At 34.5% G+C, this 17,639-nt stretch overlaps 1 protein-coding gene across 1 annotated transcript in view; it reads right to left on the bottom strand.

The window, feature by feature from the left end:
* The window catches only part of LOC136827094 (uncharacterized), a 227,369-nt gene that overhangs the window by 158,219 nt on the left and 51,511 nt on the right, over positions 1–17,639 (bottom strand). The window contains exon 7 of the mRNA XM_067084850.1: positions 10,914–11,004. Coding sequence (XP_066940951.1) covers positions 10,914–11,004 — 91 coding nt within the window. The remainder of the gene's footprint in view (positions 1–10,913; positions 11,005–17,639) is intronic.

The raw sequence follows: 17,639 nt of genomic DNA on the forward strand, positions 1-17,639 counted from the left end.
AATGATTTTGGTATATAACAAATTGTAAAACGGTCAAAGCAACACAGAGAAAATATTATCACAAAATGATGCATGAATTCATAATGTGCGGTCGTAAAAATTTTTTTTCAAAAATTCACCATAAATCGAAATATTGCGCTAGAGACTTCCAGTTTGTTGCAAAATGAAGGTGAATGATTGAATATTACTAGAATGTATTAGCTTACAATTGCATTTTTCGACCATTTCTGTAGAGTCAAAGTTGACCGAAGGTTGAAATTTTGGCACTTATCAAGATTTAAATGAATATATTTAAAAAAACCAAAGTTATTTTTTGTTTTATTCTACATGAAATTGCACACATTTTCATATATAAAACTTTATGTAATGGCTAATAGAAAACGGTGCAAAAATTATGACAAAGTGACTAAAGAATTTCTGAGATTTTCAGCAGAGTTAGCGAGCGGATGTAAGGAAAAAGTTTATTTCAAAAATTCACCATAAATCGAAATATTGTGCTAGAGACTTCTCGTTTGTTGCAAAATGAAGGTAAATGATTGAATATTACTAGAATGTAAGATTTTTTGCTTACAATTGCATTTTTCAACCATTTCAGTCGAGTCAAAGTTGACTGAAGGTTCAAATTTTGGCACTTATTGTGATTTATATGAAAATATTTCAAAACTGATAAAAGCTACAACCATGCATTAGTTTTGGTTGTATTCTCCATGAAATTGTGCAAATTTTCATATATAAAACTTTATGTAACGGCTAATAGAAAACGGTGCAAAAATTATGACAAAGTGACTAAAGAATTTCTGAGATTTTCAGCAGAGTTAGCGCGCGGAATGTAAGGAAAAAGTTTTTTCAAAAATTCACCATAAATCGAAATATTGTGCTAGAGACTTCTCGTTTGTTGCAAAATGAAGGTAAATGATTGAGTATTACTAGGATGTAAGATTTAGCTTACAATTGCATTTTTCTACCATTTCGGTCGAGTAAAAGTTGACAGAAGGTTGAAATTTTAGGCACATCGAGATTTATATGAAAATATTTCAAAACTGATAAAAGCTACAATCATGAGTTATTTTTTGTTGTATTCTACATGAAATTACACACATTTTCATATATAAAACATTATGTAATGGCTAATAGAAAACGGTGCAAAAATTACGACAAAGTGACTAAAGAATTTCTGAGATTTTCAGCACAGTTAGCGCGTGCAGACATAAGGAAAAAGTTTATTTCAAAAATTCACCATAAATCGAAATATTGTGCTAGAGACTTCCAATTTAATGCAAAATGAAGGTAAATGATTGAATATTACTAGAATGTAAGCTTTAGCTTACAATTGCATTTTTCGACCATTTCAGTCTAGTCAAAGTTGACCGAAGGTTGAAATTTTGGCACTTATTGTGATTTATGTGAAAATATTTCAAAACTGATAAAAGCTACAACCATGAGTTATTTTTTGTTGTATTCTACACGAAATTGCACACATTTTCATATATAAAGCATTATGTAACGGCTAATAGAAAACTGTGCAAAAATTACGACAAAGTGACTAAAGAATTTCTGAGATTTTCAGCAGAGTTAGCGTGCGGATGTAAGGAAAAAGTTTATTTAAAAAATTCACCATAAATCGAAATATTGTGCTAGAGACTTCCCGTTTGTTGCAAAATGAAGGTAAATGATTGAATATTACTAGAATGTAAGATTTTTTGCTTACAACTGCATTTTTCAACCATTTCAGTCGAGTCAAAGTTGACTGAAGGTTGAAATTTTGGCACTTATCGTGATTTATATGAAAATATTTCAAAACTGATAAAAGCTACAACCATGCGTTAGTTTTGGTTGTATTCTCCATGAAATTGTGCAAATTTTCATATATAAAACTTTATGTATCGGCTAATATAAAACTGTGCAAAACTTACGAGAAAGTGACTAAAGAATTTCCGAGATTTTCAGCAGAGTTACTGTGCACGGACGTAAGGAAAAAGTTTATTTCAAAAATTCACCATAAATCGAAATATTGTGCTAGAGACTTCTCGTTTGTTGCAAAATGAAGGTAAATGATTGAATATTACTAGAATGTAAGAGTTTTAGCTTACAATTGCATTTTTCGACCATTTCGGTCGAGTCAAAGTTCACTGTAGGTTTAAATTTTGTCACATCATGATTTATATGAAAATATTTCAAAACTGATAAAATTTACAACCATGAGGTATTTTTGTTGTATTCTACATGAAATTGCACACATTTTCATATATAAAACTTTATGTAACGGCTAATAGAAAACTGTGCAAAAATTACAACTAAGAGACTAAAGAATTTCTGAGATTTTCAGCAGAGTTAGCGCGCAGATGTAAGAAAAAAGTTTTTTCAAAAATTCACCATAAATCAAAATATTGTGCTAGAGACTTCTCGTTTGTTGCAAAATGAAGGTAAATGATTGAATATTACTAGAATGTAAGATTTTTTGCTTACAATTGCATTTTTCGACCATTTCGGTCGAGTCAAAGTTGACCAAAGGTTGAAATTTTGGCACATATCGTGATTTATATGTAAATATTTCAAAAGTGATACAAGCTACAACCATGCGTTATTTTGTATTGTATTCTACATGAAATTGCACACATTTTCATATATAATACTTTATGTAATGGCTAATAGAAAACGGTGCAAAAATTACGACAGTGTGACTAAAGAATTTCTGAGATTTTCAGCAGAGTTAGCACACGTGGATGTAAGGAAAGTTTTTTTTTCAAAAATTCACCATAAATCGAAATATTGTGCTTTTCGTTTGTTGCAAAATGAAGGTAAATGATTGAGTATTACTAGAATGTAAGAGCTCTAGCTTACAATTGCATTTTTCGACCATTTCGGTCGAGTCAAAGTTGACCATAGGTTTAAATTTTGTCACTTATCATGATTTATATGAAAATATTTCAAAACTGATAAAATCTACAACCATGAGGTATTTTTGTTGTATTCTACATGAAATTGCACATATTTTCATATATAAAACTTTATGTAACGGCTAGAAAACTGTGCAAAAATTACAACTAAGAGACTAAAGAATTTCTGAGATTTTCAGCAGAGTTAGCGTGCGGAAGTAAGGAAAAAGTTTTTTCAAAATTCACCATAAATCGAAATATTGTGCTAGAGACTTCCCGTTTGTTGCAAAATGAAGGTAAATGATTGAGTATTACTAGAATGTAAGATTTTTTGCTTACAATTCCATTTTTCGACCATTTCGGTCGAGTCAAAGTTGACCAAAGGTTGAAATTTTGGCACTTATCGTGATTTATATGTAATTATTTCAAAACTGATGAAAGCTACAACCATGCGTTATTTTTTATTGTATTCTAAACGAAACTGCGCACATTTTCATATATAATACTTTATGTAATAGCTAATAGAAAACGGTGCAAAAATTACGACAGTGTGACTAAAGAATTTCTGAGATTTTCAGCAGTTAGCACACGCGGACATAAGGAAAAAGTTTTTTTTCAAAAATTCACCATAAATCGAAATATTGTGCTAGAGACTTCTCGTTTGTTGCAAAATAAAGGTAAATGATTGAGTATTACTAGAATGTAAGAGCTCTAGCTTACAATTGCATTTTTCGACCATTTCAGTCGAGTCAAAGTTGACCATAGGTTTAAATTTTGTCCCTTATCATGATTTATATGAAAATATTTCAAAACTGATAAAATCTACAACCATGAGGTATTTTTGTTGTATTCTACATGAAATTGCACACATTTTCATATATAAAACTTTATGTAACGGCTAATAGAAAACTGTGCAAAAATTACTTCTAAGAGACTAAAGAATTTCTGAGATTTTCAGCATAGTTAGCGCGTGAATGTAAGGAAAAGTTTTTTTCAAAAATTCACCATAAATCGAAATATTGTGCTAGAGACTTCCCGTTTGTTGCAAAATGAAGGTAAATGATTGAATATTATTAGAATGTAAGATTTTTTGCTTACAATTGCATTTTTCGACCATTTCGGTCGAGTCAAAGTTGACCAAAGGTTGAAATTTTGGCACTTATCGTGATTTATATGTAAATATTTCAAAAGTGATACAAGCTACAACCATGCGTTATTTTTATTGTATTCTACATGAAATTACACACATTTTCATATATAATACTTTATGTAATGGCTAATAGAAAACAGTGCAAAAATTACGACAGTGTGACTAAAGAATTTCTGAGATTTTCAGCAGAGTTAGCACACGCGGACGTAAGGAAAAATTTTTTTCAAAAATTCACCATAAATCAAAATATTGTGCTAGAGACTTCTCGTTTGTTGCAAAATGAAGGTAAATGATTGAGTATTACTAGAATGTAAGAGCTCTAGCTTACAATTGCATTTTTCGACCATTTCGGTCGAGTCAAAGTTGACCATAGATTGAAATTTTGGCACTTATTGTGATTTATATAAAAATATTTCAAAACTGATAAAAGCTACAACCACGAGTTATTTTTTGTTGTATTCTAGATGAAATTGCGCACATTTTCATATATAAAACTTTATGTAATGGCTAATAGAAAATGGTGCAAAAATTACGACAAAGTGACTAAAGAATTTCTGAGATTTTCAGCAGAGTTAGCGCGCGCAGACGTAAGGAAAAAGTTTTTGTCAAAAATTCACCATAAATCGAAATATTGTGCTAGAGACTTCCCAGTTTGTTGCAAAATGAAGATAAATGATTGAATATCGCTAGAATGTAAGATTTTTTGCTTACCAAAATATATATATATGCACATTCATACATACATACACACATATATATATTTTTTTTATTTTGGTACGAATACATAAATAAAAGGAATGCAGGTGAAAAACTTTTTTTGCATAAAAAAAAATAAAATACAAAATACTAATAAATACAGATATATAAAAACTTGTAATAAATATAAAATTAAATATAAAATCAATGCAGAATACTCACTCGTAATCCTAACTCTTTGTTCTATTCTTGTTTTCTCCCTCTTCCATTGAAGAGTCTTGCATTTTTTTCCTCTAGACATGACGAGGTACAGGTGGAGGAGGGAGACGCATGCCCTTACTGCAGATGGGCCGCCCTTCGCCGGTCCGCTGCGCCCTCCAGTGTCCCTCGGGTAGGCGCATTCTAATATATAACCGCAGTGTGGTATTTGCGGTCACACTCCCCGATCCTGCAAAGTGCTACCTTCTTCTTCTGCCATTCATATGGCACACCCGGTACCGTTTCTGCTTACGCCCTTCTAGGGGCTCCAGTGTGTGATCCCCTGCCTGCAGCCGACACACAGGGTCCACTACCCGACGGGACATTGGAATGTCAGGGAGGGCGGCAGCAGGGACAGCACAGGCGGCAGCATCATCAAGTGCGGCGGCAGCAGGGGAGGCATCGGCAGGAGCAGGACGACCGAGGTTGCCCCTCCTAGCGACATCTGCCCTATCCTCTTGGGGCAGATCTGGAGCTCGGGGCAGGGGGGCGGTGTTGGAAGGCCACTCCTCAGGATTGAAGTTTATGAGGGCATTCCCGGCAACCTCGAGAAACTGGATGTGGGACAACCTCCGGGTGTCCGAATTGTACCCACAGTAGAGGATGTAGGCATTCTGGAGGGCCACCTGAAGGAGGTATTTGGGAAGCTTTTGTGTTCACCTCCTGGTTTCCCTGGCGAAGGGATAATACTGGATGAGATGATTAAAGAGATCAACTCCTCCCATGTGCCTATTGTAGTGCCCGATGACAGTAGGCCGTTGGACACGAAACTCCTCATACATAACTCACCCCTGCCGATGTGTCTTCTTCCGCTGAACGACCTCTTCTTGGATGGGCTTATGACTAGTTGTAATCATCGGCACGAGTCGGACTCCCTTCCAACAGATGACAAAGACATCTCCCTTCTGCCGCCACTCTGTCTCTCCTCTTGCCAGATGTTGCGGGTGGCTAGCGAACCTCTTGAGGACATTCGGGGCCCCATGCACCAACCGAAGGGTACCACTGATGTGCACACCTGCTTCATACAGTTCCTGGGCCAGGGATAAGGAGTTATAATAATTATCCATAAACACGTGGTATCCCTGGTTACGGAAATGATCCACAAGACCGAAGACAGTGTCACGCAGCGTGGAGAAGACCCCGGAATGCACAGAGAAGTCAACGACGTATCCAGTGTTGGATTCCGTAATAAAAAATAACTTCACACCATATTTCTTTGGCTTCTTGGGGTTGTACACTTTTATGCTTAGACGTCCTTTGTATGGCATCATCCCCTCATCCAAAGTAAGGTTCTTGGAAGGAACCACGAGAAACTGGCACCATTCATGAATGTACTCCAACACTGGGCAGACTAAGATGAGGTGATCTGGGTTATTCCGGGGTATGGCCCTTCGGTTGAAGGCGTTGAAATACCTGTCCAACGCCATAATGCCGGGCACATTGGGTGTACTTAAAACAAAATTCCGCCTCCAATATTGCCTGATGTCGGCAGCAGGCATCATTCCAAAAAAAAATGTGGAGCCCAAAAATGCACCATGTCCGTGAGGTTGCAGCCCCGCCATCGATACGACAACGTCGTCTGCAGTTCCTCACGGCAGTACCGAGTGTAATCCGCCGTCTCTGCAATGAGGTATTCCAGCAATTCCCGTGTAAGGAAGAGCTGAATGAACCCCAGTGCAGTGAGAGGAACAGGGACGGTCAGTCCAGGTACTGCCGTGAATGGGTGCATGTTAGGTGGGGTGGGGTCCTCCAACTACCCCTCATCACTTTCGGACGAACAGCCTTCACCTAGGCTGCTGCGATGTTGCGACCTTCTATGGGCACGTGCGTGGGCACGGCTTCACACTCCCCACTGGCCCATCTCCCTCACTTTCACCATCACTTTCTGTCTCATCCCCACCAACCACAATCGGTGCCTCAGACTCTCCCTCATAAGCACTGAAACCACTGAACTTGGGTTCACTTTCATGCTCTGGCTCTTGTATGGACATTGGGGGAAAATACTCGTCATCACTGACATCGGGCGTGATGTCCTCCTCACTAGATGACCAACTGCCATCAAAATGAGGACTTTCCACCTGCTCTCGATCGAGCTCCAACAAGTATTCATCAACCCCGATGTTTCCTAGGGGTCGTAAAAGGCACAGGGTACAGCCCTTGGGGCCCATGGTCACTTTCAGCCATGGCACTCATAAGATGGATCACCTTGAGTGCTGGGTCCCTCTCCAGCATCCAAGTCTAAAACGCGTCTCACACGCTCACTACCGACAGGCAATACGCGCCTTTCAGAGTCCTGACGATGTTGGGACATCTCTGCGTACATCCTATTGTGTCACAAACACGCTAACACTTGCACAAGTTTGGCAAAACACGAACGCGTCAAGAAATCGCTCTCTGACGATGCGTTGCTTATGCTTTCTAGTGGGAGAAGAAAGAAATTTGCGCATGCGCAGCTGGGCCACGCTTGTAAACAAAACAACAGCGTGATCCGTGAACTCCCAGCATCCCTCAAGGCGCGATTTAAAATTTTTCGCAAACTAGGCCTATAAGTATTTCTCCATGAATATTTAGAAAAACTTTTTGTAGTTAGCGTATTTTACGTCCACTCGGCACCCGACAGACAACTTTTGTCGACGTAAAATACGTCCAGTCGGGCATTATATATATATATATATATATATATATATATATATATATATATATATATATATATATATATATATATATATATATATATATATATATATATATATATATATATATATATATATATATATATATATATATATATATGTATGTATATATATATATATATATATATATATATATATATATATATATATATATATATATATATATATATATATATATATATATATATATATATATATATATGTATAATATATATATATATAATGTATAAATATATATATATATATATATATATATAATATATATATATATATATATATATATATCCCAGTATATATATATATATATATATATATTTAAATATATTCATCAGAAATTATTTATACACAGGCATGTTCTGGGGTTTACGACAGTTCGACTTCGACGTTCGACGGAAGAAATATGGTTCTGGCGGCAGAATAATCAAATATATTAAAATCAGAAATTAGTTTTCGTTGGCAATTACGAGCATGTTTTCTGATTTTTACGATTTTCGACGATTTTCCGCGCGACGAACGCCGATCTGACGGAAGAAATATGGAATCCCAAAACGGCAGAATAATCATAATTTGAACATTTTTTTTTTATGGTAATAAAAATGCTATCAAAAATAATGGAAAGCTGAATAAATTTATATATATATTTCAATGCATATAGAGCATTAAAAATATAAGGTTTTCTTATGATTTTTATGATTTTCGATGATTTTATTATATATATTTATGTTATATATATATATGTATATATATAAGAACGGAATATATATATGTATATATATAAATATGTATATATATATATATATATATATATATATATATATATATGACATTTTTATATAATTTATATATATAATAAATAATGCTATAAAAAGTAAAAACTGCAATGGAAAGCTGAATAAATTTATATATATATATATATATATATATATATATATATATATATATATATACATAAAAGCTAAAATCAATAGGCGTTCCCAGTAAATAACTGAGCAACTGAAGCTCAAAGACGTAAGTTTTTTTTTTTAAGTAAAGTCAATTGTTCGCTACAGATTTTTATATAGAAACGTTGATATTTTTCCATTTTGCCATTCAATATGATAAAGTACAAAGAATGGCTGTTCGAATATATATAATACATGCACACTGAAGTTATTTACAGATGCACAAACAGGTGTACAAAAAATTATTCACACACTTGTAAACCCTAGGCCGAACTATGTGGCTCAACTAGGTTCTCAAGTGCTTATATTTACGCTTACATTTTTTGTAATTACTCGGTAGTGAATAATGCTAAGAAAAAAGTGCAAATTGCAATGGAAAGCTGAATAAATTTTCTATAAACAGCCCATGTAAAAGCAATAAGTGTTCCCAGAAAAAATTGAGCAATTGAAGCTGAAAGATGGAAATGTTGTTGAAAGACAGAAATATATATAAAAAAAGTAAATTCTTCACTATTTATCTTATCGAAAAACACTTGAAATATTATTCAAAATACTCAAAAATCACTTGCAAACACTTTATAACAATAACAAAAGCGAAAGCACTTCACAAACAGATAAATGGCGACAAAGCAAAAAACCTGAGAGCGCTAAAAAGACTTGCTGAACTCAGTCAAAACAGGAGGTGAAGTGCTTGAGTTGGAGGAGGACTGCGGCGCATACATGATACCTATCGGCTTCCTGTTTACGTTTTCTTGTAGGTCCAAGATCTGCCCATGCAATGGCGCAGTCCTCATTTTCTTCAGATTGACTTTTTTTTTTTTTTTGGTGAATTTCCCCCAAAAATAACTCACGGATGACGTGGAAATCGCATTATCAGAGCACTTATGGCAAAAAATTTATTGATGCGGTTTCGCGTCATCAGATCACCAGAGGGTTAAGGTACTAAGTTGAGATATTGGAAGTTCAAAGCGATCTTTTATTAGTACAAGTCCAAGAGCTCTTAAATGAGAACTGGAAGGGATAAAAAGCTAGTTGGTAGAGGTAGAAAGAGCAGAACAGATAAATGAATGTAAGACACTTCACACTGCAAATGCAACATAATTTAATTTTAACTGGGAGGGTTTACTGATTAAATAAAAATAGAATCTAAGATCAGTGATCAAGGCTAAAAAGAATCATTGAAATAAAAATTATAAAAAACCAGTGCTACTGGATTTTTTTTAGTTTCAAATAAACATAAAACCTGTATTTGCACAAATAAACTGTAAATCCCAAGTATTATCAGCACCACTACTAAACTGAAGCATCCAACAAGTATAATAGATCAGTTTCCAAATAAACTGTAAAACCTGTATTATGCACCACTAAACTGAAGCATCCAACAAGTAAGCACCTCATGGTCATAGAGAAGACCAGTTACTACTATGTGGGTGAGCTTGGCCAGCCACCATATACTGTAGCTATCTGTATGCATGCATGATAAATTTTCTGGTGAAAAATATTGCTGTGCCTCCAAAGCAAATACACTCTCTTCTTTTCAGGAAGAAGTTCTTAACAAAATCTTGAATATAAGCATACCTTGCAAGCATACCAAACACATCCTTTATTATTACTATTATTATTATTCACTAATGAAATCTACAGTATTCATATGGAACAAGCCCACAGGGATATTGACTTGAAATTCAAGCTTCCAAAGAACATGGTGTTCATTACGAAGAAGTAAGAGGAAGTAAAGGGAAATACAGAGAGAAGAGATCCCACTTATTAAAAAAGAACAAAATAAATTAGCAATAGTTCTGCCATTTCTGGTGTTGTCACACCACTATGGCACTTATTCACAATTAACCAATAAAAATAAGGGGCTGTAGCATAAATGACAGTGTTACAACTGGCACTGGAGAAATTATGGTTATCAGCATCAATGAGCACTGAATATGTTGTCAATACATTGTGTGGCAATTTACTAATGTTCTTCAAAGTCTGCTCATTCACTCAAACATACCTACTCACTAGATATGAGACTGCCTCAACCTGAATTGTAATTCACCTGTTATATTTATCAACATCAGCAAAAAACATTATGCAATATGTAAAACTAAAATTAAAATTAAATATGAAAAAATACATTTTACTTCTCATAACACAGAACAACTGAATTTACAAAAAAAAATTATCTAAATGACTGAATCACAGCTGGAATTTTACAAGTCAGTTTCAGTTCCTTTCACAAAATAATAATTTTGTGAAAAAAAAAAGACTACTTTATTTCAAGGAGCACATGATACTTTAAACTTACCTTACTTTTTCTCTGAAGAGAAAACTCTCATCTATCATCTGACAAATAAAAGAAACTTCACCACCTTCTGTAACAGTTTCTTGAACAGCTCCTACAAATATGGAAATTATAAATTAAAAATGAAGTAGCAAAGGAACAACAATAACAGAAACATATCAAATATAATTTTTACACCAGTCCAAACACACTAATGTTTACAAAAGCTTCAGTTCTCCACTGCTAAATTATACAGGCAGTCCCCAGTTATTGGCGGGCTCGGTTATTGGCGATCTGGTTTTTCAGCGCTTGTCTAGCAATGAAAATCAGTGATTTTTGCTGCCGATATGCACTGACTTCCACTTATCGGCACCAATACATATCTAACAGAGGTACTGATAACTGTAAATCGGCGATTTTTGCTTACTGTCACGCCGTCGGAACGGAACCCACACCGATAACCAGGGACTGTCTGTATATTAATAAAAAATTTCATAAAGGCAAAGGAACGGAATAAATCTTAATTTTTTAAAAAATATAATCTATAATGTTCTATTTTTGAACAGATAATATCAGCTATACTGGGAGCACTAATAATGCCTCTGCTACTCTATGCAGCAGAAACATGGCCACTGACTAAAACACTAGGCAGGATTTTGCAAAAGTGTTACTGAAGAATGCTAAGATTCATGGCTAGTGTAGTGTGATCATATTAAAAATTAAGCAGAGATGTGGCATCAAGTGGCCGGAAAATTGAGATCTCAAAAACTGAGATGGTTTGGACATGTGATAAGGAATGAGGAACAGTTAGTCAGAAAAGGAAAAGATTTAGTAGCATCTAGCAGGGCTAAGACCAGTTAGAAGGCACAATAAATCACAGAAAATGGACACAAGTGAAGGACTAAACAACAAGGAATATAGGCAAAACTCAAGAAATATACAGTAAACATTTTCACAATATACAGTACAGTAATACCTAGAACTCATGGGATTCGAGTTGCGAGAATTCACAGACATGCGAACTTTTCAGTGGAACCTAACTAATTATCATACACAAGTTTTTCACAGACACATGAACATTTGTGAATTCTGAGAAACCCTGCTAAAGTATTTATGTTTAATTTTTATGTAATTTATAAGTTTTCAAGCTTTAAAGTGTAAATTAAATAACATTAAATAATAAAAGTAATAACTTCTCTCCCTCTCTCTCTCTCTCTTTTTTACTGAGATGAGAGAATTTTTATGGTACATGTATATGTTTATTTGTTTTGTATGATAAATGAATTTTTTACCTAATAATAAGTACTAATTGTCAAATATTAATAAGATTAATAAGAGTAAATAATAATAATAATAATAATAATAATAATAATAATAATAATAATAATAATAATAATAATAATAATAATAATAATAGTAGTAGGAAAAAGACCTTCTTTAATACAGGTTTTGTTAAATAGAATGGCAGTTTCAACAGCATTTATTCTATATAGTAAACATTCAATTTGTCTTATCAATTGCTTGTCTTACGCTGGAGTGGTTGTGAGCAATTGACCAATATTCATTTCCGGTGGTATAGCGATGTGTAGGAGGTAGCTCTTGTGGGGTGTCGACTAGTTTCGCCTTTCTCGCAAGGGCACCATTCAGACAGGATCACAGGATGCAATGGCTGTAATGCATGGATTTCTCCTCTTTTATCCATGTCTGTTGTCTTGTAGAGTTATTTGCATCATTTTCATTGGCTATTCGGTTGTGACGTCGTCGGAAAGGTGGCTCCTGATTGGCTGTCTTCTCATCGATCAAGGAGAAGACAGCCAATCAGGAGCCACCTTTCCGACGACATCAGGACCGAATAGCCAATGAAAATGAAGCAACTAACTCTACAAGACAACAGACATGGATAAAAGAGGAGAAATCCATGCATTACAGCCATTGCATCCTGCGATCCTGTCCTGAATGATGTCCTTACGAGAAGGGCGAAACTAGTCAATACCCCACGAGAGTTACCTCCTACGCATTGCTATACCACCAGAAATTAATATTGGTCAATTGCTCGCAACCATTCCAGCGCAAGAAAAGCAATTAATAAGACGAGCTGAACGTTTACTATGTAGAATAAATGCTGTTGAAACTGCCATTCTGTTTAACAAAACCTGTAATAATAATAATAATAATAATAATAATAATAATAATATAATAATAATAATAATAATAATACTGTAATAACAACAACAATATAACTGTAACTACAAAATTCGTATGTGATATGTACTTTAAACAAACAAATATTTTTCCCTCATCTTCTGTAAGAAGCTCGATGGCAAAAGCTGTCAGACATGTCACTAACATGACAAGAAGGGGTAGTGTTGCTGATTAGTGGTCAAAGGTTTCTTGTAATTCTCTCTCTCTCTGTCTATAATAATTCATAAAAAATTTCACTCTCTTAAGTAAGGACAACTGTTATCTCTCTCTCTCTCTCTCTCTCTCTCTCTCGTTCGTAGTTAGCGCAACCTACGTATTACTGTTTCTCTATATGTCTTTAACTGTACAGTAGATAATTTTAAATTTATCTAATTTTACCTGTACCGTTTACAAACTGTAAATGCGCCGTTCTAAAACATAGAGACACAGAGCATTTCATAATAAAGAGAAAGAGACAGAATAAAGTAATTTTTAAAAACGAGGTTGATAAGGCTTCTAAAAATAGATCGGTGGAATGGGGGGAGAGAGAAAAAGTATACTAATCTTCGCACTCAACTATATTACGTTAACCATTTATTTCTTTTTTAAGGGTAATGTATTAAGTTAACTTTTAAATGAAATTACAGTAACTTTAATTTCACTTAAAAGTTAGTTTAATACTGAATTTCCATCTTTTGATATCTAACGTAAGAATAACTCTCTCTCTCTCTCTCTCTCTCTCTCTCTCTGTAATAATTCATAAATAATTCAACTTCACATTTCAAGTAAGGATAATCTCTCTCTCTCTCTCTCTCAGTCTCTCTCTAATAATCTGATAAATAATTTCACTCTCTTTAAGATAATTGATAAATCTCTCTCTCTCTAAGTAAGGACAACCTCTCTCTCTCTCTCTCTCTCTCTCTCTCTCTCTCTCTCTCTCTCTCTCTCTCTCTCCTGGACGGGTGGGTACTGTTCTCAGCTAGCACTCTGCTGGCCCCATGTTCGATTCTCCGACCGGCCAATGAAGAATTAGAGGAATTTATTTCTGGTGACAAAAATTCATTTCTCGCTATAATGTGGTTCGGATTCCACAATAAGCTGTACGTTCCGTTGCTAGTAACCAACTGGTTCTTAGCCATGTAAAATAAATCTAATCCTTCGGGCCAGCCCTAGGAGAGCTGTTAATCAGCTCAGTGGTCTGGTTAAACTAAGGTATACTTGACTTTTCTTCTCTCTCTCTCTCATTCATAATTAGCGCTCGCACATTTTTACAACTTATTATTTCTCTGTATGTCTTTACCTGTACAGTAGATAGTTTAAATTAAGCTAACTTTTAAATGAAATTACATGTACAGTCTTTAATTTCATTTCAAAGTTAGTTTAATACTGAATTTCCATCTTTTGATATCCAACATAAGAATAACTCTCTCTCTGTCATGTTGTTTTCTCTGTCTCTCTGTAATAATTCATAAATAATTTAACTTAAGGACAATATCTCTCTCTCTCTCTCTCTCTCTCTCTCTCTCTTTTTACAACTTATTTCTCTGTATGTCTTTACCTGTACAAAAGATAGTTTAAATTGATCTAATTTTATCTGTACCGTCTACGAACTGTAAATGAGCTAGTGTGGCAAATACATTCAAGATTTAACATAGACATAATAACTAATAGTTGTATTAGTCAAAATAAAAAAACAGTTTGTTCATAAAAAAGCATTTCAGAACAAAGAGAAAGAGACGTAGAATAAAGAAGTTATTAAAAAGAGGTTGAGAAAGACTTCTAAAAATAGATCGGTCGGAAGGGGAGAAAGACAGAAATTATCTTCCAACTCTCTATTTTTATGTCAACCATTTATTTCTTTTTTAAGGGTAATGTATTAAGCTAACTTTTAAATGAAATTACAGTACCTTTAATTTCATTAAAAGTTAACTCAATAATTTGGAAGCATGATTAGGGTCATATTTAATGTTTAAACTTTAGAAATAAGCATTTATTAGCATTTTTAGAGACCATGCCAAAAACTTTATGCAAAGATTCACTTTGCGAGGGGTTCTGGAACCTAACCTTATGTAAGTTCGGGGTATGACTGTAATTTATTTCGATACTTACCAGCTGTAAAAGATACCCAACATCTCTGTGCTGATAGGCAAGTCGTCATTCAAACAAAAGAAAAAGATCAAATGGCTGGCCAGATGACTACCTAGTACACCTGTTCCTCGCCAGGTCTTTTTAATGTTTAAGCTCATCAGAATTCTTCTTGACAGCCCGCTAAGTAGTGGGAAGATTGGGCAGGGTCTACTTTAACAGAAGCTAAGTATCCAAATAATAAATTTTATCATGAAAATTTATATTATTTGGGATGAATCTTACCTACTGTTAAAGATAGCTAGACAAATCTGTCCAGCCAATTAAGCTAAAAGTTTCTTGCAAAGAACCCAAAACATTCTTACCTGATCTGGAATCCTTTCTGGATCTTACTGCTGCCAGAAGTTGGTTTCTATTCAGGGAAGCAGATTCTCGTATGTATGCAGAGAACAGCAGCCTTGTGGCAAAAACTGCTTAAATTCAGCCAGAATGAAAGAGAGGCAGCTTGAAGGGACCCCTGTGCCTGGGTCCAAAAGCCCCAAAAATGACAGTCAACTAAAATGAAATACCTATACAGCAGTGATTCCCAATCCCATGGTTGCGACCCAAATGAAGGTCACAAGGCTTTTTCTGAGGGTTGCCACAGGGTCTTAAAAAAATAATAATAATAATTCACAGCTGGTCACATTTTGATTTTGAGTAATGTAGCTGATTTACTTCAGTAGGACAGAGCGAAGATTCTCCTAGACACATAAGCCCATTCTCACTCAGGAGGCTGAAACAGCTCTTCTTGCTTATCCAACAACATATCTCTGCGAAGTAGGGTTTTCAAGTCTTGTTACAACCAAGACTAAAGCAAGAAACTGGCTAGATCACCAACATGATCTGCAACATGCTCTAACAATGAATATACAACCAAATTTTGAGAACCTCGTACACCAAGAAAACTTTTTGAGTTTTTATAATTTGTTGTAGTCTTTCTTTCATTGTGGTCCCTGGTTATTCCCAAGCTATATTATTTGGTTCATACACTAGCCATTTTTTATATATAATTCATTGTATTAATTTTATGAATCACTGAAATTTATCAGTAGTGTAAAAAGCTGTGACTACTAGCCACTAAAGAAAAACTTATTTTTTTGTGACTGGATATGCAAGCAAAAGTTCATGTTTTTTAACACTTGGTTTCTTTTCTGTTTCAAATTTATTAAAATTCATCATTGTCTTAGTAAATATAAATTTATATAAGTAGAATAACATTAAATCATAAAAATTTACAATTATACAGTAACTATAACATGAAAAGGGTTAGATTTATTATTACATGTTCACACATTTAGGGTCGCAGGTCCAGGTTAAGACTGCGTTTAGGGTCACAACTAAAAAAGGTTGGGAAACACTGATATACAGGTAAGCTCCTGTACAATATATGTACCTTTATGCTCCCAATAATATAAAAACCTGGGATTTACAAACAAACAGCCTAAAAGACTGCTCATTCTTCGCTTCAAAAAAAGGCTTTAACCGCTACTAGTAGCTCACTAAGGGCTTTACCATCTTCAGACAAGATTCTGCATATTGAAGGTAGGATCAGCAAACCTGGATTGCACTTCTATCACACTGCAATAATCACATTCTCAAGCAAAAAATTTGTCATAAAACTAAATGAAGTTGCAACCGCTTTTACATTATGAATGTTTACCTTCAAACTAAATCAAGTTGCAACCGCTTTTACATTATGAATGTTTACTTTCAATAAAGGTGAAACGAATAGAGTTAGTTTCTCACGCGCTAGCCTAATCAAATACGTCACAGACAACATCGTGTTCTCTGACATAGACGTTCTAGGTTTCCTAAAACTGCAAAACAAAAGGTTAACTTTGCCTCTTCCAGGTTTAACCTTTGACAAAGACATTCTCAGTTTTCTAAAACCATAAAACAAAAGGTTAACTTTTCCCCTTCCAGGCTTAACCTTTGACATTTGACAAAGACATTCTAAGCCTTCTAGACCCACAAAGCAAAATGTTAACTTTGCCTCTTATAGGCTTAACCTGTGACAAAGACATTCTAAATCTTCCAAAACCACAAAAGAAAAGGTTAACTTTGCCTCTTCCAGGCTTAACCTTTCACCAAGAAATTCTAGATTTTCAAAAACCACAAAACAAAAGTTTAACTTTGCCTCTTATAGGCTTAACCTGTGACATAAAAATTTTAGGTTTTCTAAAAACACAAAACAAAAGATTAACTTTGCCTCTTTCAGACTTAACCTTTGACAAAGAAATTATAGATTTTCTAAAACCACAAAAAAAAAGCTTAATTTTGCCTCTTAGAGGCTTAACCTTTGACACAGAAATTTTAGGTTTTCTAAAACCACAAAACAAAGATTAACATTGCCTCTCCCAAGCTTAGTCTATCCAAATAAATTTTAATTGCCCTAACAGGGCATAAAACTGTTTCCTCTAATTTCCCCACCAAAAAGGTTAA

Source organism: Macrobrachium rosenbergii, chromosome 41, assembly GCF_040412425.1.
Source record: "Macrobrachium rosenbergii isolate ZJJX-2024 chromosome 41, ASM4041242v1, whole genome shotgun sequence".
NCBI lineage: Eukaryota > Metazoa > Arthropoda > Malacostraca > Decapoda > Palaemonidae > Macrobrachium > Macrobrachium rosenbergii.